The sequence below is a fragment of the Hydra vulgaris genome, chromosome 10 (assembly GCF_038396675.1).
Source record: "Hydra vulgaris chromosome 10, alternate assembly HydraT2T_AEP".
Taxonomy (NCBI): Eukaryota; Metazoa; Cnidaria; class Hydrozoa; order Anthoathecata; family Hydridae; genus Hydra; species Hydra vulgaris.
In genome coordinates, this window is record NC_088929.1 from 22,499,575 (window position 1) to 22,525,552 (window position 25,978).

The 25,978-nt window shown below is 26.5% G+C and overlaps 1 protein-coding gene across 2 annotated transcripts in view; it reads right to left on the reverse strand.

Moving 5' to 3' along the window:
- Positions 1 to 10,515: 10,515 nt before the first annotated feature.
- LOC100211287 (testis-expressed protein 9) overlaps positions 10,516 to 25,978 on the reverse strand; it is a 48,035-nt gene continuing 32,572 nt past the window's right edge. Inside the window, exons 5-13 of one of the 2 annotated variants that reach the window (XM_065807529.1) lie at positions 22,078 to 22,127; positions 21,735 to 21,868; positions 17,752 to 17,834; positions 13,055 to 13,141; positions 12,624 to 12,710; positions 11,688 to 11,752; positions 10,985 to 11,054; positions 10,770 to 10,904; positions 10,516 to 10,616 (exon numbers count right to left, since the gene is read on the reverse strand). In XM_065807529.1, the coding sequence (XP_065663601.1) occupies positions 10,542 to 10,616; positions 10,770 to 10,904; positions 10,985 to 11,054; positions 11,688 to 11,752; positions 12,624 to 12,710; positions 13,055 to 13,141; positions 17,752 to 17,834; positions 21,735 to 21,868; positions 22,078 to 22,127 (786 nt within the window). In that variant the 3' untranslated portion in view covers positions 10,516 to 10,541. Of the gene's footprint in view, positions 10,617 to 10,769; positions 10,905 to 10,984; positions 11,055 to 11,687; positions 11,753 to 12,623; positions 12,711 to 13,054; positions 13,142 to 17,751; positions 17,835 to 21,734; positions 21,875 to 22,077; positions 22,128 to 25,978 lie in introns of both variants that reach the window. The other variant, XM_065807528.1, reaches the window with a different exon arrangement.

Genomic DNA, 25,978 nt, shown 5'->3' on the forward strand with positions numbered 1-25,978 from the left:
TTTTTTTTTTCTAATATTAATTAAAATTATTTATATTATTGTTTTTTATTTGTTTATGTTTTCTAATATAAAAAAAATTAGTTAGAACCTTATTAATTTATATATATATATATATATATATATATATATATATATATATATATATATATATTTATTTATTTATTTATATATTTATATACACACACACAAGGCTCTAACTGAATCTTTTTATATTAGGAGAATTTAGAAAAAAAAACCTATATATATATATATATATATATATATATATATATATATATATTTATATACACACACACAAGGCTCTAACTGAATCTTTTTATATTAGGAGAATTTAGAAAAAAGACCCTATATATATATAGGGTTTATATATATATATATATATATATATATATATATATATATATATATAATATATATATATATATATATATATATATATATATACACATATATATATATACACACACACACACACACACACACACACACACACACACACACACACACACACATATATATATGTATATATATTTATATATACACACACACACACACATATATATATATATATATACATATATATATATATATATATATATATATATATATATATATATATATATATATATATATATATATATATATATATATATATATATATATATATATATATATATATATATATATATATATATATATATATATATATATATATATATATATATATATATATATATATATATAGTTGTTCACATCTGTTAAATCAACCATTTTAGATTTCACTAGTGGAATAATTGTGGCCTCACAAAAAAAATAGATGGTAAATAATCATATTTAATTCATAAATTAAAAAAAATACTTATAAAAAGCAGCATAAAAGATTTCATACAAAGGTCATTAAGTCCAGCTGCTTTTCCTAGTTTTTCAGATTTTATTGTAGTAGATATGTCAATGCAGCTCACAATAATATCAGAATTTTCTATTGAAAGTTCAATTTCTTTTATAAAGTTAAGGTAACATTTTTCATTGTTAGCTGAGTCATACAATTTTTGAAAGTGCTCCTTCCACATATTAGCAATATTACTATCACCAGTAGAACCTCCAACACTAGCGACAAAGTTTACTGTATTGTTACTGATCTTACACACATTGTTCCAGAACTTTTTCGAATCTGTGCTGCTTAGATTTTTTGCACATAAATCAGCTTGAATTTGTTTATTATGATGTTTACAATATCTAAGAGCTAATTTAAAAGTAGCACAAGATTGCTTCATTTCTTCAAAATTGCCATCTTGTTTCATCTTTCCTTGAAAAATCCACTGATTTTTCAAGGAAAGCTTGAATGCATCTCTTGCAATGTTGTGTTTATCTTTAACATAGTTGCTCCAGCCTGGAGTAATATATTCAAGATTTTTATGTTCAATAAATACTATGACATATGGTTTCAGATACAGTAGATTACATAGTATTTATAATGTTGTTATAGAATTTCCTCTGCTATATCAAAAATATTTGAGAGTCTTTAGAGAGAGGTTTTATTGCAGAAAATCAATATGCACAACATTATCAAAATGATAATTACCAATTTGGCTTTAAACAAAATCACTCAACAACGTCATGTTTAAACTATTTTAAAAAGACTATAAATCTAGAGAAAGTCAGGTATTTGCTTGTTTCATAGATTTTAATAAAACATTTGACAGTGTTAACTACTACCTGTTGTTTCAGAAATTACTAGATAATAGGCTGCCCAAAATACTTGTTTGTTTGTTGTTTGTTCAAAAACACTTGTTTGTTTGCTTGCATTTTCGTATAATAATCAAAAAATGTCTGTTTGATGGCAGGAAACGAAATCAAATAGTTTTGGAATTGGAAATAGTGTTTGCTAAGGAAGTATATTGTCGTCACTTCTATTTAACTTTTACATACACACTTTGATTTTATCAATCTTAAACCTGCGTATTGGCTGTAATATAGATAGCATCTTCATGAATGTGTTGGCTTACGCTGATGATATGGTTCTAATTCTTGGTTTCTTACTTTGAAAACTAAATAGCTTTACGAATAAGGAATCTTCTTTAATTAACATTTCCTTTAATACCAAGAAAACAGTATGTATGGTATTTAATCCAAATCAAAAATCAAAAACTATATCAAACTCCTTCCCAAAATTATGCGTAACAGGCTGTAAAATTGCGCTTGTTGAATCTTTTAAAACACTTGGCCATATAGGTATAATCTTGATGTAACCAAGAAGGTGAAGGATTTTTACACACATGCGAATATTCTTATTAGACGCTTTAATTTATGCTCTACCAGAGTAAAGGTTAAATTTTTTAAATCATATTGCATTTGTTTATATCATGCTCCTCTGTGGCAAAATTATAATGATAAAACATTGGCACAGCTTCAGTATTGTTACAATAAATGTGCTAAAATGTTTTTTGGTTATGACAAGTATGATAGTATATCTCTCATGCTTTTAGAGCTCAGATTACCATCTTTTAATACAAATATCTTCACAGGCAGACATACTTTTTGTAATCAGTTGATGGGTTAGTAAATAATTCCATACATTTACTTAATCAAATATTAAAATAATATTTTTCATTTAAAAACTATGGCACTTAAATTGTATATGCCTGTTGTCTGAAATATATTTATAATAATAATAACAATAAAATAATAATATATGTGTATGTATATATATATATATATATATATATATATATATATATATATATATATATATATATATATATATATATATATATATATATATATATATACATATATATATATATATATATGTACATATATATAAATACATGTACGTATATATATAAATATATTGTTATTGTTATTGTTGTTGTTATATATACATATATATATATATATATACATATATATACATATATATATATATATATATATATATACATATATATACATATATATATATATATATATATACATATATATATATATATATATATATATATATATATATATATATATATATATATTATATATGTATATATATATATATATATATATATATATATATATATATATATATATATATATATATATATATATATATATATATATATATATATATATATATATATAATTTAATTAAGTTTAAGAAGGTTCAAATAAAATAATTAAAACTAAATTTTATTTTTGGTAAATAAATAATTATTTTTGGAAAGTTTCGGGTTAGGGTGAACATCCGGTTATTAAATAACCACAAAAAATTGTGTATTACTAAACTTGTACAAACGGTGTTTGAGCTTTCGTGGTATAATTAGAACCAGTTGGAGTTAGTTCACTAGATCTGGGGTTTTTTTTACTGCTATCTAGTTTCTGGGGGGTTTTTTTTGCAAAATGTTGCAAAATCTAGGTATATTTCATGTTTGGGGATTTTTTTGTTGATAGATTTAGGATTTACATTAGATTTTTTGAAATCAAAGTCGGTTTACGCAATCATTTTATCGCATCAGGTTTTTTTTAACTCCGATATTCGTTTTTATTCAAAAGTTCGACCGCTAAACTTTACGTGATAAAATTTGAATTATTGAACTAAGTTTCGTTTTCAGCAATATCAATTGTAGGATGTCTCTGATAACGATTTGTAATTCTTTGTTTGAATTTAAAAATGTGTTAATCTTTGTTTTAAAACTTAAAGTTTCATAAATATAAATATATTCAGTGACGTAGGAAGGTTTTTAAATGTTTGAAATAACCAACTTTTAAACAAAAAGAATATTCCAAATTTTTTTACATTCATATGTATGACGAAAAAATTCATCACAAAAAAATTACTGTAATAGGAGAATGGGAACAAGAAACCCTAAAATCTCAGCCTCCCCCCCCCTACCCTAAACGTGAGGGTAATGAGTTGTCATACATATAGATGTAAAAAAATTTGGAATATTCTTTTCTTAAAAAATTGGTAATTTCAAACATTTAAAAACCTTCCAACGCTACTGAATATATTATTAAATAAATCTTTATTAGATTTTTTTTTATACTAAAATTATTTTTATTAAATCTTGATAAGTTACAAAACAGTATCGTAAGTATTTCAAAACTCTCCTGAAAATTCAAATATCTCTAAAGCAGAGATCTTGTTGACGGCTTGCATGGCAGATCATAATATTCTGTACAAGCCGATCCTGACAGTGCAATTGTTAAAAAAAGGCACTGAAGCGCACGGTATTGCTAATTTTGAGCGAATTGAAGTTGTAAACTTTGCAGAAATAAAAAATTCTCTATAATCGTTGATGAGAGTACTAACTTCAAATCAGATGTTGGCAGTCGTTGTGCAATTCTGTGACGCAAAAACAAGAAAAAAAGTTGATTTACTGTTAGAACTTAATGAGGTTCAGGATGGGATGACTTGACTTGTTTACTGCTGTTAAGAAATTGTTGAAATGACATGCTATCCCATTAAACAATTTCATTGGTTTTGCAGCAGACAACTGCGCCACTATGATAATGAATACATTTAGTTTTCAAGCACATTTGGTACATTGAATCCAAATATTCTGTCTTTAAACATTCCAATAAAAGTTTCTGTAAAGTTTTTATGATATGAAATAATTATATATATAAAAGAAAATGTTAAAACTTTCTTCAATGTTATGATAAAAAAAAAAGATTTTAAATGAAGAAAAAAAAAAGTTAAAATTATATGTATATAGTTATAGAAAATTTAATTTACCATCGAGTCACTTAATTTGTCATGTTGTCGAGTATCTTACAATTAAAGTGTAATACTCATAAACAAATTTTTGCTCATGGTCTTATTTGATGTATAATTTTTCCTTAATTTAATTTGATTTAATTTTCTGTTATAATTATTTTTTTTATATTTATTGCCAGTTATTACAATAATTTTTTATTTTGAAAGTTTTTTCTTTTAGATAAAGATCTTATTTATTTTAGAAAAATCAAGAAATCTTGTTTAAATTTATAAAACATTTTAAAATTTTACCTAGTGGTATTTTTTGATTTTATTGGTAGTTAATGAATTTAAGTTACAAATTTATAATTTGTAACTTAAATTGGTATTTTACAAATTGGCTACAAGTTCATTTTTAGATACAAGCTAGTCTTACAAAGGCCACGATACAAAATAGAGAGCATTTGTATTTTGACCGGTGTAGATTTCTTGTTTCTCTTGTTTTATATTTGCTAACATTATTTTTAAAAAGCTACTTATAAAATAATATGGTACCTTACCTAGTTTGTATTTTAAAATTAACAATAAATTTTGGTATAAATTAGTTTGATAAATATTTTTTTTAAATTAAGGTGGTACACCACCAAATATTCTAAATTCTTTAAAACTTGAAAAGAAATAATCAATTTGATATTAATACAAAATATATAAATTGAGAATGCTTTTTTATACTTAACTTTATTTTGTCTCGCTTATTTTGTCTTGTTTATATCAAAAAACCCGTCTTTTTGATGGGTCTATTCAAAAAACAATATCTTGAAATATATTAATGCATAACCTATGAAGTTTTTTGCAAATGTTCTAGACATGTAAACTAAGGTATTGACATAGGGATTTTTTGATTATTTGGCTACATCAACAACTATTGCAGTTCTTCTATACAACATTAAAAAAAAAATTTTTTTGAGCCTAAAAACTAATAAATAAAGAGATGGGAAAATAATTTTTGAATTTTGAAATGTGATTCCTTACAACATAGTTTAATAAACATTTCCTGAAAATTTGAAGTGATTTGCTTTACTACTTCACCTTTATTAAAATTAATAATTGCAGAATTTACAGACATTTCAATAATATTTCTATTTACAAAAATATGTTTGGGGCATCGTTTCCAGATTATAGCATTTTTTAAGCAATAATGCTTCATTATTGTTTTGTGTAAGACCGTGTTGGCACTTTTTAAGTAGTTCTTCATTGCTTAAGTCTTTGAATACAGGGACAAGAATACTTTTTATTGCTAATGGCAAGCTTAGCTTGGGTTTATATGTTTTATGTTCACTTATATGGTCACGTTGCCATTTACACCAGCTGGCAATAGTTCGTGGGCAAAATTGATGACGTATACTCATTTTTAATATCAGAGTTGTGAAAAAGTACTGCCCATACAGCCTCTTTCATTTGATATATATTACCTAAATTTTGTCTAATAGCCATTCCCAAATAATTTTGTAAAAGGCTAAGTGCTTTATTGGTTAACCTCCCTTTTCCTGCTACTGGTTTTCCATCACACAACTTTTTTCCACGTAGACATTGATGTAGTAATTGCATCTGCACCTTCCATAGCACCAGATGATCTTTGATGATTTGCAAGACATTTATGGTATGCTTTCTAATCCTCATATTCTGGAGTTCCTTTTTTGCTTTTCCAAAGAATACATCTTTTACAATGTTTTGACAAAACAACAGCATCTATACATTTGCCTGTTAAAGTAGATATGGCTGTGACAACACCATTAAATGATGAGTGACCTCTTTTTTGCCACGTTCCGTCAACTGAAACCTGACATTGAATTGTATCATCATGTGAAGCATTATTATTAAAGTTTCTAGTTTCTAATGCTGCTTTGTTAGTAACCTGTTGAGCAACAGTTTCATAAGCATTGTATAATTTTTTGCTAATTTTATCATATGCATTGTAGGTAATTGAAGGAATGTTCATTAGTTGGTGGTATAGTTTCATTGGTTCATAACCTTCACCTATTTCTCTAAATGCTAATACAGAAAGAACATTTATTTCATAGCTATCTCTTCCTACAGAATTATTAAAAAGATTTGAAATAGGTCTGGAAGTTTGAAATGAATGACACCAATCACAGGAAGTACAGCAAAGTTCCAAAGTCAAACAAAGTCCCATTCTTTTATTAGAACGATTCTGTATAAAAATTGAAGAAAAGCAACTCGGACATTTCATAACTTCGAGAATCATTAAATGAAGTAACTCAAAGTTCATTATAAAGTTGAAATCATTATAAACAAGTTCTGGATTTTTCCTTGCAATAATTTTTTTTGCACTGGCTATTGTTGTAAAAGAATTTGGTTCTTGTGGTATAACTGTGGTCTGGCATTGAATTTTTTGTGCTTTGTCGTAACGATTAATGCCTTGGTAATGTCTTTTTTTCCTTCTAGCATAGGATCTGACCATTTTAAGGCTAATAAGTTAACAGAACCTAAGTCTTTTATTTATAGGCGTAGAAAGAATTTTTTGGTGTTCGAGATAGGTAACTTCCAGACATGGAGTGAACTCCAAACATTTATATGTTTATACTTATGTCAAATAATGAGGGTTTGCAAAAAATTGGGATGATTGGAGGCTGGGAACAGAAAAGCCGCAAAAATTTTGCCCCCCGGCCCCAAACGTGAGAGCAACAAGTTGATGAAGTATTTTTTGTACTATTCTTAACTAGACTTATATTCATCGATAAATTCTAAGTTTCATAGTATTATCTACGAGCGTTTAAAAATTATTGCCGTGTAAAGTTTAAACCACCCTCAATTTGAGGGGGTTGCAAATTTTATATGGTAATAATTTTTAAGCGCTATTAGATAATACTATGAAACATAAAATTTATCGATGAATATAAGTGTAGTTAAGAATAGAACAAAAAATACTTCATCAACTTGTTGCTCTCACGTTTGGGGCAGGGGTGGCAAAAATTTTGCGGCTTTTTTGTTCCCAGCCTCCAATCATCGAATTTTTTGCAAACCCTCATTATTTGACATAAGTATAAACATATAAATGTTTGGAGTTTGCTCCATGTCTGGAAGTTATCCATCTCGAACACCAAAAAATTCTTTCTACGCCTATGCTTTTATTCAGAACAAATATTTTTTTAATGTCAAAATGTTAACTATTCAACAAATTAAGCAGCATTTAGCGATTTTATTTACAATTTATTTTGAGAAAGTAATAATGTAAAACCACTATAAAAACTTATTTAAGCTTATGACTTGTTAATTACAGAACAAACTAGAAATTATCCAGTTGTGTTAATGGATATTTTGCGTTGCTAAGGCCGTTGCTATGGAACTTTTTTTTAAAAAGTTACTTTTTCTCAATATCAAAAAAAAAATTGCTAACTAACTTTATATATTATTAATCTACAATAAATTGTCTATCAAATGAGCTAAATATCAAAAATTTCATTTTTTTAAATGTTTTGAGAAAATATTTGGTGTTGTACCACCTTAACAATATAAAGGATATTTTTTTATGGGTATAAAACTTTAAAATGGAATAAAATAATGATGATTTTTTTAAATTGACATGAAATTCACTTTATTTAAAAAATAATCCTCTGGCAATATAATTTAAATATGACTACTGGCATATGACCGCCGCGGCTGGCTCGGGCATAGTCTAATCTATTGGTCCAACTTTCAATGACATTTTCCAACATATGTGGCCGTATATGTCCAATAACGTGGCAAATGTTGAACTCCAAGTGGTCAATCGTAATGGGCTTATCGGCGTAAACTATCGGCTTCACATATCCCCACAGAAAACAGTCTAGCGATGTTAAATTGCACGATCTTGGAGGCCAATTAAAGTGACCGAAACGTCAAACTATGCAGTTACCAAACGTTTCCTTCAATAAATCAATTATGGCACGAGCTGTGTGACATGCTGAGCCGTTTTATTGAAACCACAGCTCCTGTCAGTAATCACGGCTTAGTCACTAGCGTTAGTAATCAGTGGTCACCATTGACAGTTACGTTCTAGACAGATTCTTTTTTATTTAAGTACGGACCAATTATTCCACTAGCCAATAAAGGACACCAAACTGTCAGTTTTTCTGGATGTAAAGGTGACTCAACATACTCTTGAAGATTATCGTCTCTCCAAATACGGCATAAATAATTTGATAAATATTTTAAAATGAACAACATATTTTAGTATAAATTAATTTAATAAATATTTTTCACTTTCATTAATAATAAAGTTTCAGCATGTTCAAATTTGTTTTTAAGATAAATCACACTGATCAACAAATAAAATTTTATTGTGCATATCTTGTTAACTAGGTGGTTTCTTAAAACAAATTAAATATGCTGATTTCAAATATGCAAACCATTTTTCACCATCACGTCAAGTTGTAAAGATATTTGGGTTCAAATCTTTAGTATTTAAGGTAAAGTCCCTAACATTGTCGAAAAAAAAGTTATTTAAAAGTATGTCAACCTGGGTCTCAAAAGAAGCGTATTTCCATAGAGATTTTAAAAATGTTATTCATTTGTAATTAAAAAAAGTATTTTTTGCATTTCTTTACATAATTTTTTTGTCAATAAATTTTAATGAAAAATATTTATGTTTTCTAAAATCTCTATGAAAATACGCTTCTTTTGAGACCCAGGTTGACATACTTTTGAATAACTTTTTTTTTGACAATGTTAGGGACTTTACCTTAAATACTAAAGATTTGAACCCAAATATCTTTACAACTTGACGTGACGATGAAAAATGGTTTGCATATTTGAAATCAGCATATTTAATTTGTTTTAAAAAACCACCTAGTTAACAAGATATGCACAATAAAATTTTATTTGTTGATCAGTGTTATTTTTAAAGTATATTATTTATTTTTTGCTTTAAACCGTACATGTTTCCAAGTGATGAGAACTTCTTTTTTAATTAGAAACTCAAATGAACTTTAACATACATTTAAATCTTTTTTGATAAGTATTTCATATTTTTTGATCATTAATATGCTATACTTTATATGTTTATTAAATTACAAATTGTGTTTATTTAAAACTATTAAAGTTCGCAGGAGATAGATTGTCGTTGTATTAATCCATAAAAATTAAATGCTGAAAGGTATTTGTTTCAAATCTTTCATTTAGTTTTAGTGCGTTTACGCTTATATTTAGAGTGAAGGATTATGCAAGCATAATTTTTATGTTTGGATGGTTGTCTACTTGACCATGAATGTTTAAATAGCTAAAGAAACAATGAATTGGCCATAAAGCATGTTAAAGATTTTGTGAAGTACGAGCGAACACCAATAACTTTGTAGATTTTTAATTGAATATATTTTATTTGAGGAAACCAGAATAAATTTTGATCAACAAAAATTATTAAGACTCTTACACTGGCTTTTTAAATTATGATTTAAGATAAGATCAAGTACTTGAAGAGAAAGGTTTTCATATTATTATATGAAGTAGTGAATATTTCGTTTTCTCAAAGGTAGTTAGGTGATGAATCTTTATACACTTTAAGCTTCATTTGCTAGTAAGAATCGAATCTATACGGGTAATTAATATTATCAGTATAGAATAATATCATCAGTATAGTATAATTATCCAGAAAATGTAAAAGATCGTTTAATATTAGAGTTTGAGTCAAACTTGTTTGGAACTTTTTTAACTAAAAGTACCATTAAAAATGCTAATAAATCAGGCTTGTCCAATGGATGATTTTTGGGTTAATTCAAAACAAGTTTAAAATAATAATTAGGAAGTCAAAAAAAACAAAAAAAACAATATATATAAGTTGTTTCTTTATTTGAATCTATGTATTCCAATCTAGTGTTCTCATAAACTCTTCTTCTGTAAACTCTAGCAACTTTGCTGCTTCAATATGCATCTATAAAAACAAAAGAAATTTTTACAGCATTTCTCCTTCAAAGTCAGCGAACCTAAATTCTAACCATTTTTTTGCTTTATTATGCAGTTATAAAAATAAACTTAATATGAAACATAAAAAAAACTTTTATTTGAAAATTTATAAAATGTTTACTTTTTGACGTTTAAGAATATCAATAAGTTTAAGTTGTTTTTTGAATGCAGTCATAAGTTCACACTTTTGCTTTTCAAGCCGGATATTTTCATTCTTTAAAAACTCAAATTGTTTTTTATCTGTATCATTAGCAACCTAAAACAAACATATTTATAGATACTAAAAATTTTTTGTATAACTTTTCAAGCATTACAAAACAATCCTAAAATTCTTACTTTTAAATTTTCTTTCGACTTTTGGAGAGCGTTTTTATATTTTTCAGCATCTTCCAAAGCACGATTTAATCTTTATTTTAAAAAAAGAAAAATCCTTAGATAGTTTTAATTGAGAAAAAAAAGAATCCTAAGAAGGTTAGGACTTCGAATTTTTATATAACTGGTCGTGTTTTTTGAGTTGCTCTTTATTATATTTGTTTATTCGCAAATTGTTGAAAATGTTGCGTTGGAAAAAAACTTTTGTATCAACAACAACAAAAGTTATCTTTTATATCAACAACAAAAGAAATCTAGGTAAAACAATGTTTTTGTTTATTGTTATGTCAAAATATATACTGAAATTATTCGTTTAAATGAAAAAAAAAGTTTCAGATATTATAACTTTTCATTTTTTTATAAATTAAAATCTGCAGCCAACCAAATAATTGCTATCATCATTTCCAAAGGACGTTTAAATTACAAATTACAATTGCTCCTGTGATCTCATTTAATGATATTGTCTCCAAAGTAAAAAAAAAAAGAAAAAAAAAAATTAGAAAAAAGTCTCAAAAAATAAAAAGTCTAACTGTTATTCCAAAATGATCAGTTGTTACTATTAAACCACATACAAAATTTTTTTGTATTAAAACTTCTAAATCACAAAAAATAAATTATTTGTTTAATTAAATTAAAGGCCCAGGATAATTATTATTGCTTATCCTACCTTACTTCTAGAGAGCTGATTGTTGACAATGCATTTTTCTTTTCACGAGCCAAACTATCAATTTCCTAATATAAAATAAAAATTAAATCTATTTTATAATATCTGCGATTTTATAATTCCATGATATCTGTGATTTTATAACCAATTCAAAAGTCCCAATTGATTAGTTTATAATTTACTTAGGTATAATTCCTTAGCGACAATAACCACCATACATATTCTTGGCGTTCTACTTAATGACTTATATAATTTGTCATAGTCAATTTTAATCGACTAACTAATAAGTTTTTTCCATATCTTTGCATCAATAGACATTAGTTTTTGACATTACTTTTAATTCCTCCCATTAAAATCCGATAGGAGAGAGATCTTGTGATTGGAGAGGCTAAATCATTCTGTTCAATATTTGATCATTCTCGAAAGTCAAACAACTTACACAATGTTCTAAAGAATATGTTTTGGATTTAAGTTTCAAGTCATTTTCTTTTTAAAAAAATAAATGGCTTCCCATTAACCCAACTTTCTAAAGGTATAGCATGACTTTTTAAGTGTCCAAATAAACTACTTTTGTCATTATTTTCTTTATTTTTACAATGTCACCTCCGGCATTCCAACCAAAACAGCCCTAGACCTTAACACTACATCCACTATGTTTTACAATGAAAGGGACGTTCAGTAAAATAGATGTTCAAGACAGTTAATATTAGCCTATTTAAATTACAGAAATATAAGTCTACAAAAACTGTTTGATTGAGTCTTTAACAATTCAACTCTAATAAAAACTGCATATTACTGTATGAATAAATATTGCAGTTATTTTGATTTTCAATTAATACAAATCAAATTATTTATTTAATCTCAAGATTTTAGGAGGCTAGTATCAAGGAGCCGTTGGTTTATGAAAACCGCTCATAAATGTAAAAAATTATAATCAACCTTTTTGAAGTTTATTAACTGACTTTCCAAGTCACAATTTTTGGTACTAAGTTCTTCTTGTAGCTTTTTATACTTCTCTATTCCAGACTAGAAGAAAAAAAAGGAAATAAATAAATAAAGTTATATATAAATACATCATACATATATATATATATATATATATATATATATATATATATATATATAATATATATATATATATATATATATATATATATATATATATATATATATAATATATATATATATATAAATATATATATATATATATATATATATATACATATATATATATATATATATATATATGTGTATATATATATATATATATATATATATATATATATATATATATATATATATATATATATATATATATATATATATATATATATATATATATATATATATAACTTCACTATAATTCTTACTTGCAAAATGGAGTTTTTTTTAATTTGCAGATTTTCTAACTCTTCTTTTTCTTTGATAGCATTATTAAGTTGAGAAATGATCTTTTCCTAAATTATAATATGGAGGTCAAAAGTTAAAAATTAATTACCTGTATAAATTATTTGTAAAAATATAAATTTCTGTGAACTATAATGAGCTGTTGAATAAAAAACATAAGAAAAATTTTTTAGAAAAAATTGTAATACCATTCTCAAGTCATTTTAATACTGATAATTTTACTACTGAAGCCATTAAATAATTTGATCATAAAGATATTTTAAGTAAAACCAGTACTTACATATACAATAACAGTATTTTCCAGCATTATAATATTTTACAGAATATTTTCTCAATGAAGGTATATTCCATATAATTGCTAATATTATGACAATTAGTCCATTTAAATTTATTGACATTACCTCTATGTTATGCATAATATTATAAAGTTTCTACAGTTTAGTATCAGTAATAAATAAAACTCACTATGTTAAATTGTTATTCCTAATCTTATGTTAATATATATATCTTATCATTAATATATAATTATTATATATATTAATATATATAAAAAAATGTAAGTGTTCCTTAAGAAATAACTTTTTCAACAATAGAATTATTGATAACTGGAACTCTTTGCCGAACAATCAAAAAACTCTGTGATAGCTCTTCGGGGGCTGACTTCACTAATGGTTGTAAAGTATTAAAAGTGCCATGTTGTGCATGGATGGTCTGTTATTGGTGACTTTAATGCTTATTACACAGGATTATCACTTGTACAAGGGTATCTTTACAACAGGCCAATGATGCAACAGAAAGACCCGAGGCTGACTAAAAAACACTATTTTTTCAGACAAAAAAAAAAATTTCATATTTATTGTCTTCTCAATTTAAAAAAAACAAAAGTTTTTCTTAATTCTAATTGTAGCTTCGATAAATTTTGCTCAATTTCTTTCTTAGAGCACAAACCAGCCAGTTTTGTATAGTTGATTAAAAGTATATTAGATAAAATTCTACTACAAATGTTTATATTTGGAAGAACATGATAAAAATAAATTTGATTAACCAAATTAAAATATTTAGATACCGATTTTCGACAAATTATAACAGTAAAATCTAGTTTCATAAATAAATGTAACAGAATAACACCTACTGACAAAAAACATCAATAAAAAGTTTTAAACCTCCCCATTTCTTATTCTTTCACATAACTAACATAAATTTCAAAACAAATAAAAGTATCTTCAGCATTTATCGATTTCAGTTTTGTGAACAATGTATCTAGCAATATAACCACACAATGTATCCAGCAATATAAACACACCCTATTTTGCTGCCTTGTTTCATAAACTCTTTTAAGTTATTAAGTATGTCAAAAACCTCACACTCTTTTTTAGTTAGTTGCAGCATACATCTTTTACAAGAATGATGCTCTGAGCAGTCATAAAAGTCTGCATCAAATTTTAGTTGTATTAAAGCATGGTGAATATGAATTTTCTCAAAAGCTTGCTGAGCAGAAATAAAGGATGCACTACCAGCACCCTGTCCTAATTTACCAAAGAATTTTTCTAAATAATAAGTTGAAAAATCACCAAGAATAATGAATTGATGATCTTGTCTAGTTTTAAGTAAAAAAGTAAAGTCTATTAGATATCAGTTGTCAAAGTTTAAGTTTTTATTCTATAATATACCATTTTTACTTCCTTTTTTTTTCTAGCAATCTCATTTTTTCAAGATCTTTCCAATCAGCAACCAACTCCTCAGCTGATCAGCAACCTCCTCAGCTTCACTGAATTAAAATATAATCTCTTTAGTCTTTTCGGTAAATTTTTCCATAAGTGGACATAATCATATAACAAAAATATATTTGTTTTAATTATCCAGGGTATATTAGGGATTATATCAAAAAATAGTAAAAAAATGTTTAAAAAATATTTACTAGATTATTATTTAAAGTTCCAGAAATAAATTTCTGGAACTTTAAATAATAGATTTAGCATCAACTTTAAATAGCCAGATTTAGCATCACCTCACTATGCAAAAAAAGAAATCATGTACCTAAACAAGGAAAACATGCATTATGTTGAGAAAGCGGATAACCCTGCAAACTTGCCAGAATGTCGTCCTATTGAAAATTTTTGGAGTATTTTGAAAGGCCTTATCTACAAGAATAATTGACATGCAGAAAATCTTAAAAAATTACATTCTAGAATCAAATATTGCCTTAATAAAATTGATATTGAGCTCATACGGAGCCTAGTTCAGTCTATACTGGCCTAGTTGATAAAGTCAGAAGAAAAGGTTTAATTGAAAACAACTGATTATATATATTCAAAAACTAGTATAAAAATACTTTCTAGAACGTTTTTCCTTTTTGTTTTATCTTACTTCTTTAAAGAGATATGTGTCTTTAAATCCAGTCTCGTTTTTTAGTTGTCACCCATTAACACACATATATATACTGTATTATTTATTTATTAGTAAATAAATAGAGGCTGGTAATTATTGAAAAAAGAAGTATTATATTTAACTATGTGCCAGTCACGCAATTTTTCAAAATAACCTTAAAAACAGGTACTGACAAGAAGTTCAGTGACTTTTACAGTAATGTTATATATATATATATATATATATATGGAAATTTTATATGGAAATATGAAAATCTTATATGGAAATTTTAACACCGATCGAATCTTTTGCTTTACACTTAGAAAAAAAGAGTAAAAAATCTGATGCAGAAAAGATTCGACAAAACGTGAGTAAAATTCTTATTAAAAATATAAAACATAGATTACCCGATAATTTATCAAAAGAACAAAGATTATCTTTAAATAATTTGAGGAAAAAAATGAATGGTTTAGCAGTTTATCCATTTGATAAAGGAACAGGATTTGTACTTATAAACGAAGAGGACACATTTTATAAATTAGAAGAGGAAATTAAACACTCAGTAACTATCAACTATGACCCGACTCAAACCCTTATGACTAAATTCCAGAAACTATTATGCAGGTTACGAAAACAAAAAAAGTTAGATAACAAGACTTATTTTCAAATGTACCCTTCTGACTGCGTACCTCCACGTTTATATGGAGTCATAAAAGCTCACAAGCCAGAAAAGAACTATCCAATGCGGCCAGTTGTTTCTACTATAGGTACCCCACTATATGGATTATCAGAGCATCTTGTAAAAATTATACAACCAACCTTAAACAAAAACAAAACATGATTATTAAACTCCTCCTTGTTTGTCAATGAAGCGAAATCTTGGTTAATTGATCCTAGTGAAATTCAAGTCTCTTTTGATGTGGTGGCGTTATATCCCTCCATTCCAATTGACAGAGCAATTCCTGTGATTATTGATATTTTAAACAACGATATTGATAATCTTAAAAAAAGAACCAAACTAACTCTTAGTGATATACATGAAATGATTAAACTCTGCCTTAGCCAATGTTATTTTTTATACAAAAATGAGATAAGATCTATAGGTTTGTCCTTAATGGTCGTAGTTGCCAAAGCGTTTTTACAGCATTTGGAAGCAAAAGCTCTTATTATTGCTGAGGTTGGTCATTTTTTGCCAAAGACTTACAGAATGTATGTAGATGACAGTCATACAAGATTTGACTCAATACAAAATCATGATAAGTTTCTGGAGTTGTTAAATGAACAAGATCCAGCAATAAAATATACTTCGGAAAAAGTAAACAATAAAAAAGAATTAAACTTCTTGGATATAACTGTAACCATTACTAATAACTCATACTATAACTTCAAAATCCATCGAAAATCATCAATCACTAATATACAAATAAAACCTATATCAAACGTTAATCCAAAAATAGTTATGGGTGTTTTTAAAGGTTATGTATCTCGTGCCGTTAAAATTTGTTCCAAAAAATATCTTAATGATGAAATACAGTTTTTAGTAAATATGTTTGCAGAAAAATGGACACGATAGAAAAGCTTGAAATAACTGCTAAGAACTATATTCAGAAAAGAATCAACCTTTCTAAAATAAATTATAATAAAACAGAAAGATTTAAATATACAGTTAAACTTCCATGACTCCCAAGAATAGGTCCAAAACTAAGAAAAGAACTGTAATGGTATGTTTGATTGGTCAAATCCTAAAACTCTAGCAATAAAGTCAGAGTACGATAAACGTAAAATTAGAGAATCACTTGAAATTAATTACGCCTCAACATACCAAGAAATAAAACATGCTCCAATACTTCTCAACCGTGACAATAGCATTAAAATTTCTACAAACAGTTAGAGACCTCTGTTTAAAAAAATTATCCAAAAAAAGGAGTAAAATAATATTTGCTAGTTTTATATTTACGTTATTATATAATCATTTATGGCTTCTTTTTAATGTCTTCTTTGACATTTTTATGTAATATTTGTAACGGTTTTTTTGTATTATATTTTACGTCTGAAGAGGATCTGTGTAAAAGCAGATTGAAATATTACGAAGAATAAATTTAGTTTGTACGCAGCTGTTTTTTATGCTTTATATTCAAATATATATATATATATGTGTATGTATGTATATATATATATATATATGCAATTTAAACAAAAAATTGTTTTCATTCTAAATGTTTTATAAGAACATTACTATTGTATGAAAACATAACTAATTTATGAAATAAAATTAACAAAAAATATATCAAACTTTTTCTTGACATTGAATTTCTAATTTCTGATATTCTTCCTGCATCACGCGAAGTTTTGCTTTTAAATAACGCATTGAAGCATCTATTTAAATGAAATAAAAGTTTATTTTTATACACTTGATTTATACAACTCAAAAAATATTTCAACAAAGATGTAATTAAGTTGCTGTAATTCAACCCTCGGAATTGGAAAAAGTAGGGGTCGGCAATAAATTGCTGCCCTTAAACTTTTAGAGATCGACAAAAAAATTTGACACAAAAGGGTTACCATAAAACATACAAGCAAGGTTGGCAAATATTTGCTAACCTCAAACACATTGAAGTCGGCAGTTTTTTCAGCATGGCTGAATGCCAACCCTAATTCTGAGGGCTGTAATTGATAAAAAAAATTTTATTGTGATCAAACTTTACTTTAAATAACATATCTTTTGAAGGTAAATAAAAAATTTTATGATAAAAATAAAATAAAAATTAAAGCTCTAAAAAACTATTTTAAACTTAAACCACCCAAATAAATATGTGTAGATATGTATGTATGTATGTATGTATGTATATATATGTGTATATATGTATATATATATATATATATATATATATATATATATATATATATATATATATATATATATATATATATATATATATGTATATATATATATATATATATATATATATATATATACACAGCCTAGTTAAACGCATAATCATATATATGATTATGGGTTTAACTAGGCTGTGGCTTCGTGTAACTTAATTACCTTTTTTATTTATTTGATTTGTAATGATATAGTTTTTATTTTATTATTATTAAATTATCATTATACTTATAAATATTATAATCGTTAAACCATTTGTCAAATCTGTCACTGTTGAACACATATTATAGTTTATTTAATCACCAAGTTGTTGTTTTAATTATTCTATTACTCTAATTAATTAGTTTTTGTAAATGTATAAGGTGGGGTGGGGTAATATGTATAGAACTTTAGATATATATTTTTTAATACAACTTTTTTTTAGTTAATAACCATCTAAAAAACTTTTGTTATTTTTCTTAACATTCAGGGTGTATACAAAAACTTCACAATGAGTAGAACATAAATATATTTCCAATAACTAACTTACTAATCCTTTTTTAACAACAACTTTCATATATCCTAATTACCCCACTGGTGGGGTAATATGGATAATCATATTATATTCAAAACATATATCACACTTATCGCTTTTCATATATTTAAAAAGTCAAACTGTATTGGTTATGTCTAGCAGTTTTCTTTTTCTTACTGATACAGTCTTCTTTTCAGCTTTTTTCTTCTCTTCTTCTTGCAACCTTGCAACAACATCTTGTGCTGTTAAAATTTTGCACTTTTTGGCCTGGACACGCGCTCTGCATTTTTTTGAATTCCCAAGTGCTGTCAGTGTAGGTTGACTTGGGCTAGTTGTAATGTACAGAATCAATTGTTCACTGCAGGTTGTTTATAACATTATTTTCTTTTTGTTAGACTCATCTACTTCCTTGCACTTTGGTTGCATATTTACTATCTTCTTCGTAGGTTTTGATTTGTCAACAGGGTAAAGACCACTATTATTAAAACCACTTTTCATGATCTTGCTATCTATCTAACAGACAATGTTACTGACTTTTAGTAAAGTTGGAAATACAGACTTTTTAACATTTTTATGTCTTTTAACCAATTTTTAAGGATTTTCTTCCAATGGAGCAAAAAAAACAACATCAAGAGGTTGTAATGCGTGACTTGTGTTTGGAGGTAAGCAAAGTAAAATTATATGATTTTTGTTATATGACTAATGTTTTGTTATATGACTAATGTATCCATCACACAGCAGCAACACAGGCTTTTCATAATTCTTTACATATATAATAAACCTGTCAATCCAACTTTCAAAAATATAGTCCTCCATCCAACCTGATTTTGTTACACCATACATTGCATTTTCTGGTCCATTTTGACACCATGCATCATAAAGAAGGATAACTTTGTAGACAACAAAGGGAGATAGACACTGGTCATTTGCTGACCCACAAAACAGTACAGTATAAATTGATTTACCGCATGATAGATGTAATAGGCTGTTTTTGATGTTTTTAGAACAAAGATTTTTCCTGCTGTAATCTGTATGTAACCTGTTTCATCTAAATTAAATATGCAATGTGGTCTATCAAATAAATTATTTCCGCTTATTGTCTTCTCATACAACTCAAAAAAATCTGTCAATGTTTTTAGAGAAAGATCATTAGCTCTTACTTTTCTCAAAAGTTCAGGTTTTCTGTTTCCAAGAACTACATTTCATCTTTTTTCAAATAACATGCACCAATCTTACCCTGGCTTGTCATCTTTATAGGATTTAACAAGCAGTTTGATATCTTTACTATCTTGTGGAAAACCCTTATCAGCTAAGTACATCAAGGCTTCTACTAAAAGTTTTTCCTCAGTATTACTTAAAACAAACCCATTACTGCTTCCAATTCTTTTGTAATTCCTTTGGATTTGATCATGGGATCGTCTGTATAATGTCCCATAAGAAATTCCAGAAGACTTTGATACATTGTATACTGACTCCTCTTTCTTAACAAGCTGTATGGCAGTCATTAATTTGCTGTGATTGTATGTACCAATAGTCTTGCATTGATATTCACGAGACATAGTAATCTATTTATGTCTTATTATTTTATCTAAAATATTATAAAGTAAACTTTAACTATATAAAATATAAAATTTAATTATAAAGTAAAGAGCAATACAAAAATAAAATATAAAACACTTAGATGGAAATTAAAGTTTTACCCTAGCCATTCAGGGAAAACAAGTTTGAACTTTGATCTTAATGTAAATAGTTCAGAAGCATTATATAAAACTTTGATCCTAATGTAAATAGTTCAGAAGCGTTATATAAAACTATATGTAACTGAAAAATGTATGATACTATATTAAAAAAAGTGAGCAAAAGTATAAAAGTAAAAAATATTATGTAAAATGTATTATGATGTATGATTTTGTAATAAATTTCAATAATGTTAGTTGAATAGATTTCAATAATGTTCAATAATGTTAAGTAATGTTAAATAAAAGTAATGTTAAATAAAATAAAAGTAATGTTAAATAAAATGTTAAATAAAAGTAATGTTAAATAAAAATGTTAAATAATGTTAAATAAAAGTTCAATAATGTTAGTTGAATAGAGTTAAAATTAGAATTAAAACAAAAATAGAACAATTAAAACTATGGTAAAGATATTTTAATTTGGAAAAATTAAAGTGTACAACTATTAAATGCAATCCAAGGTATGGTCAGCTGTCAATAATTTCTAGGTAAGTTTACCGTGCCCTTTTATTTTTAAACAGGAAAAAACTTACAACCATAATTTACCATTCATTGTTAACAAATCTTAATAACAACTATGATGTTCACAATTATTTCATAAAACTATTTTAATTTTAATTTGTTTTCCACATATCAAAAAGAAAAAAAATATTTTCATTGCACTTTGACCAAGTTTTGAAATCAAATTAAATAACTTTCGAAATTTAGTACTGAAATTATTGCACTATTTTAACATTTTTTTATAAAAACAAGCTTAGCTTGACTTTTTTTATTACAAAAAATTAGGTGTAAAATTTTATATTACTGAATAAAAATACACTCATTTGTGTTTTAAGTATTTAAAAATTAGTCATAACTTTTATTTTTGTTAAATATACAAAAAAAATAATTGTATTGGTATTCTTTTGTAAATTTAATCATCTCGCAGAAATTTTACAATACTCACAAAATATATACAATACACACTATACATAATAGTATATTATATATACTATATATAATAGTAATATATATAGAAAATATTATATTTTATATAATTTCTTTATATTCAATATACTTTTACAATACAACTTAAATAACCAATCTCAAACTTAAAGGAAATAACCTGAACCAATCTCAAACTTAAAGAAAATAACCTGAACCAATCTCAGAAATAATTGGAATAACATCTTCAGCTGATGGTGTATAAGAACCATTACTAATTTCAATATTATTAATATGATCAGCAAACAAAGCTCTTTCTTCAATTGCAGAAATATTTGAAAGAGTTACAGGTCTAAATCATTTAAAATATGAAGAGAGTATTATATATTTAATTGATTATAAATATGTTATCATTATTTAAAAATCTGCAAGAAAGATTTTTATCTACAAGAATAGAATGTAGAAACTAAAAGAAATTATGTAAGCATTTCAAAAAAAACGTTTAAGCTAGGATAGATGCTACTAAACTCAAATACCGAACAAAAACAATAAAACCTTTGATTTAACTTTTTTGCAGGTTTCTTCTGTGCGTTCAAAGATAACTTCTATTAAAAAATTCTTAACATTCAATTTATTCATGTAACAATATATAGATTTTATAATTTACTCAATTAACTATATATAAATTTAATAATTCTTAATTTTTAATTTAACAATTTCACTTGTTTTAACAATTTTATATTATGAATAAAATGCTATAGTATATAATACAATACTATTATTTCTTTTATTTCAGCAAATATAACTTAACTACATAAAAATGGTGACAAGACTGATTCTGAAAAATATATACTTACATCACTTTCTTGAATCACTTTTAAATTACTTTAAGACAAAAAAAAAAAAAAACAGTTTGACAATAAAAAGGGATATCTAATTTATATAAATTATTGTAAACTCAGATTCAGTGATTGTAAACTCAGATTATAAACTCAGGACTTCAGTGCAAAAAAGCAAATTGTATATTGGGCATAATAAAAAAGCTTTTGTTTGATTTAATACAGAATTACTACTATTTATCTTTTATTTAACCACTTCTTGAGTTTGCTGTACCAGTATGAACTCCTTATCAAAAATAGATACTGCTGTTTTTGAAAAACTGTTGTGCTACTAAATTAATACTTTTAAGGTATTTGCTAAAAGAAGATAATAAGGTATGACACAATTATATAAAATTATTTTGAATATTAAAAATTCAAAAGAATTTTCAGTCCATAACCATAGAGAAAATATTTTACTAAATTAAGATGAAAATTATTAGAATGCTTTGCCAGAAAATGTTGTTTTTTCAAGTTTTTCAGTGAATCCAATTAAAGCAAAATTTGAATGAACAAGCAAAATTTGAATATACAAGCTTCAGCTGTCATAATGTGCTTAGAACCACACCCACTGGTAAGAATATCAGTCACAACAAAAACTAAAATAAATACTAATATTAAAAAAATATTGTTCTTTCAAGTTTCATCTTCTTTAAAATTTAACTTTTATCCATCTTTTTTAAAAACTAGACAACTTTTTAAAATGCGAATGAAAAAGTTTTTAAATGGTATTCAGAAGTTAAAGATTTAATGACCGTGGTTGTAGCAGTTTTGATGAAGCAGAATTAAACATACATCATAAATAAAAGAGAAGTTTCAAGATTATGTTATTTTGACATCATTGCGAATTCATCAAAAAAACATCTAAACACCTTCAAAATTGTTGATGGTAACTTCAATAGATATCATCAATTTTGACTTAACAAAAACTTTTAACTTTTTACACTTAAAATAATGCATTAAGTACAAAGTTATGGTTTCTCAAACAAACTAATTAAATTGATTACCAGTTTCTTGTTAATTATAATAGTGGTTTAAAGTCAGCATACGTTGAAGTAGGGAGCAGTTTTAAACAGAGTTCCGCAAGATTCCTACTTAGGCCAGGTTTATTTATTATATAAATGTTTTAAAAATTTTCACTAAAACTAGATGCCAATGATAGTAAACTATTTTCTTCAATAAACAATAAATTGAAAAAAGAAAAGCACAAGACAATATTATATCTTAGCAAGATGTATGGTGTATGTGTTTCAATGAAAAAAACCTTGGTACTTTGGAAAAAAATTTCAAAAACTTTATGATAAATGTTACTAATAATAAGGAGCATTGAACTGAAATCAAAAGAGAAATTAAAAAACTGAAGTCTAAAGAGATCAGGGTGTTCTTTTAATAATTAGGCTAAAATAGCACAATCAAATGATAAAAACAACAAGCAACGCAAACAGAGTTTTGGGTATGTTTAATTAGGCATTTGGAACTCTGGCTGTTTACACCATGAAAACTGTAATATATTGTTAGAATACATTATGACCATGCTATCTCTGTTAGAAATCCTCACAAAATTTCTCATCTTGAAGAACTTACTTTCTGATCATCAATATGGATTGCGATCTTCTCGTACTACTGTTGATTGGTTAATGGTAATAACTGATAAGTTTTATCGTGCATTAGATGTGGAAAGGTTAAGGCTATCGCTTTTGGCATTTCCAAAGTCTTTAGTAAAGTTTCACATGCTGGTCTTCTCCATAAGCTCTCTTTAAATGATGCATTAGGTAACATCTTTAAGATTAATGAATCCTTCCTTATCAATCTTAGTATAAAAGTTGTAATTAATGGACAGCACTCTTCTTCATTTTCTGTAACTTCAGGGGTTCCTCAAGGTTCTATCCTTGGACATATACTTTTTAAATATACATTTATCATCTCCCCGAAAATCTCAAATCTATGGTGGCATTGTTCACTGATGATACTACCACCTATTCATGTCTTGATAAGAAGCCAACACTCTCTGATTGCTTGGAGGGGACATTTGATCTTGAAAAGGATCTCACTTCTGCTACAGCAAAGGGTTTTCAGTGGCTGGTGAACTTAAACTCAGATAAAAGTCAATTTTTTTCAGCTACTCATTATCGCAACAGTCTAGATCTTTCTATATTTATGAACGGTAATGTACTCAATAAGTCACCAACCCTTCGTCTTCTAGGATTAATTTTCACTTCCGATTTTTTTTGGAAACCATATAGCAAATTCATAACAAAATTAGCATCTGCCAAGGTGGCATCTCTTTATAGTACTCTCCACTTTCTTACTCAAGATTCTATTCTTTATCTCTATAAATCTCAAGTCCGTCCTTGTATGGAACACTGTTCCTATATCTGGGGTGGATTTTTGAATGATGCCCTTTCTCTTTTAGACAAGGTGCAAAAATGCATTGTAAACATAGTTGGACCTGCTCTTGTACCCAATTTTCAACCATTAACACGTCACTACAATGTTGCTTTTCTTTCTCTTTTCTAAAAATACTATAACAGGCGCTGCTCTAAGAAGCTAACGCCTCTTGTGCCATGTGTTAAAAGTCATTCTCGTGTTATTTTTCATTCAATCAAGTCTCATCCTTTTACTTTAACTGTTCCTAAGTGCTCCAAAAATTTGTCTAGTTTTTTTTCTCGAACATCATTTCTTTGGAATTCACTTCCTTCATCTTGCTTTCCTGATTCAATTTAAAAGTACGTATTTCGATTTTCTAATTTATCACAACTAATTAGCTAACCAATAGAAAAGTTAAAATTCTGACTAAAGATCCTTGTGTGCCAACATAAAAAGATGTATGGTATAGGGAGTAGAGGGTATAGTTTCCCTCTACGCGCACACATGTATGGACCGCTGCAGAATTTTTTGATGTTCCAGATAGGACACTTTCACACATTGTGCAAACTCCAAACTTAAGTATGTTTATACTTATGCCAGATGAGAAAGCCTTGCAAAAAATTGGGATTGCAGAAGTCTGGAAACAAAAAAGCCCAAAATTGCTTGCCCTGCCCCCCTCCTCCTGCCAAAACATTAGGGCACTAATGTAGTAAAATTTTCATTTTTACTATCTATAACTAAATTTAAATACTTAAGTTTTGCACAATGTGTGTCAGTGTCCTACCTAGAACATCAAAAATAGACTGAATATATGGTTTCCATGAAAGACCAGTATTGATAGACAATCCAAGAAAACATAAAAACCCATAAAATAGAAAATACACAAAACTAATTTTTAGCAGAGAAAGAAGACACCAGCTCAAGGTAATCAAAAAGAAAATCGCAAGAGAAATCCCAGTCAGCATTAATACAGGAAGTAGCTTAATGCTGACTGAATGACTGATGCAAGATAAAAGTTTAAGTATAAACCACCAAAATGAGAATGAGAAGATATTGAACACAAGCAAGAGTCATAGGGTAAACACAAATCAAGAAGAGAAGGTAAATGGTTAAATTAAGAAGAGAAGGTAAATGGTTAAATCAAGAATACAAAGTAAATGGTCAACAAAACCTTTCCATAGTCATGATTTAAATTAATAAAGTTGATAATG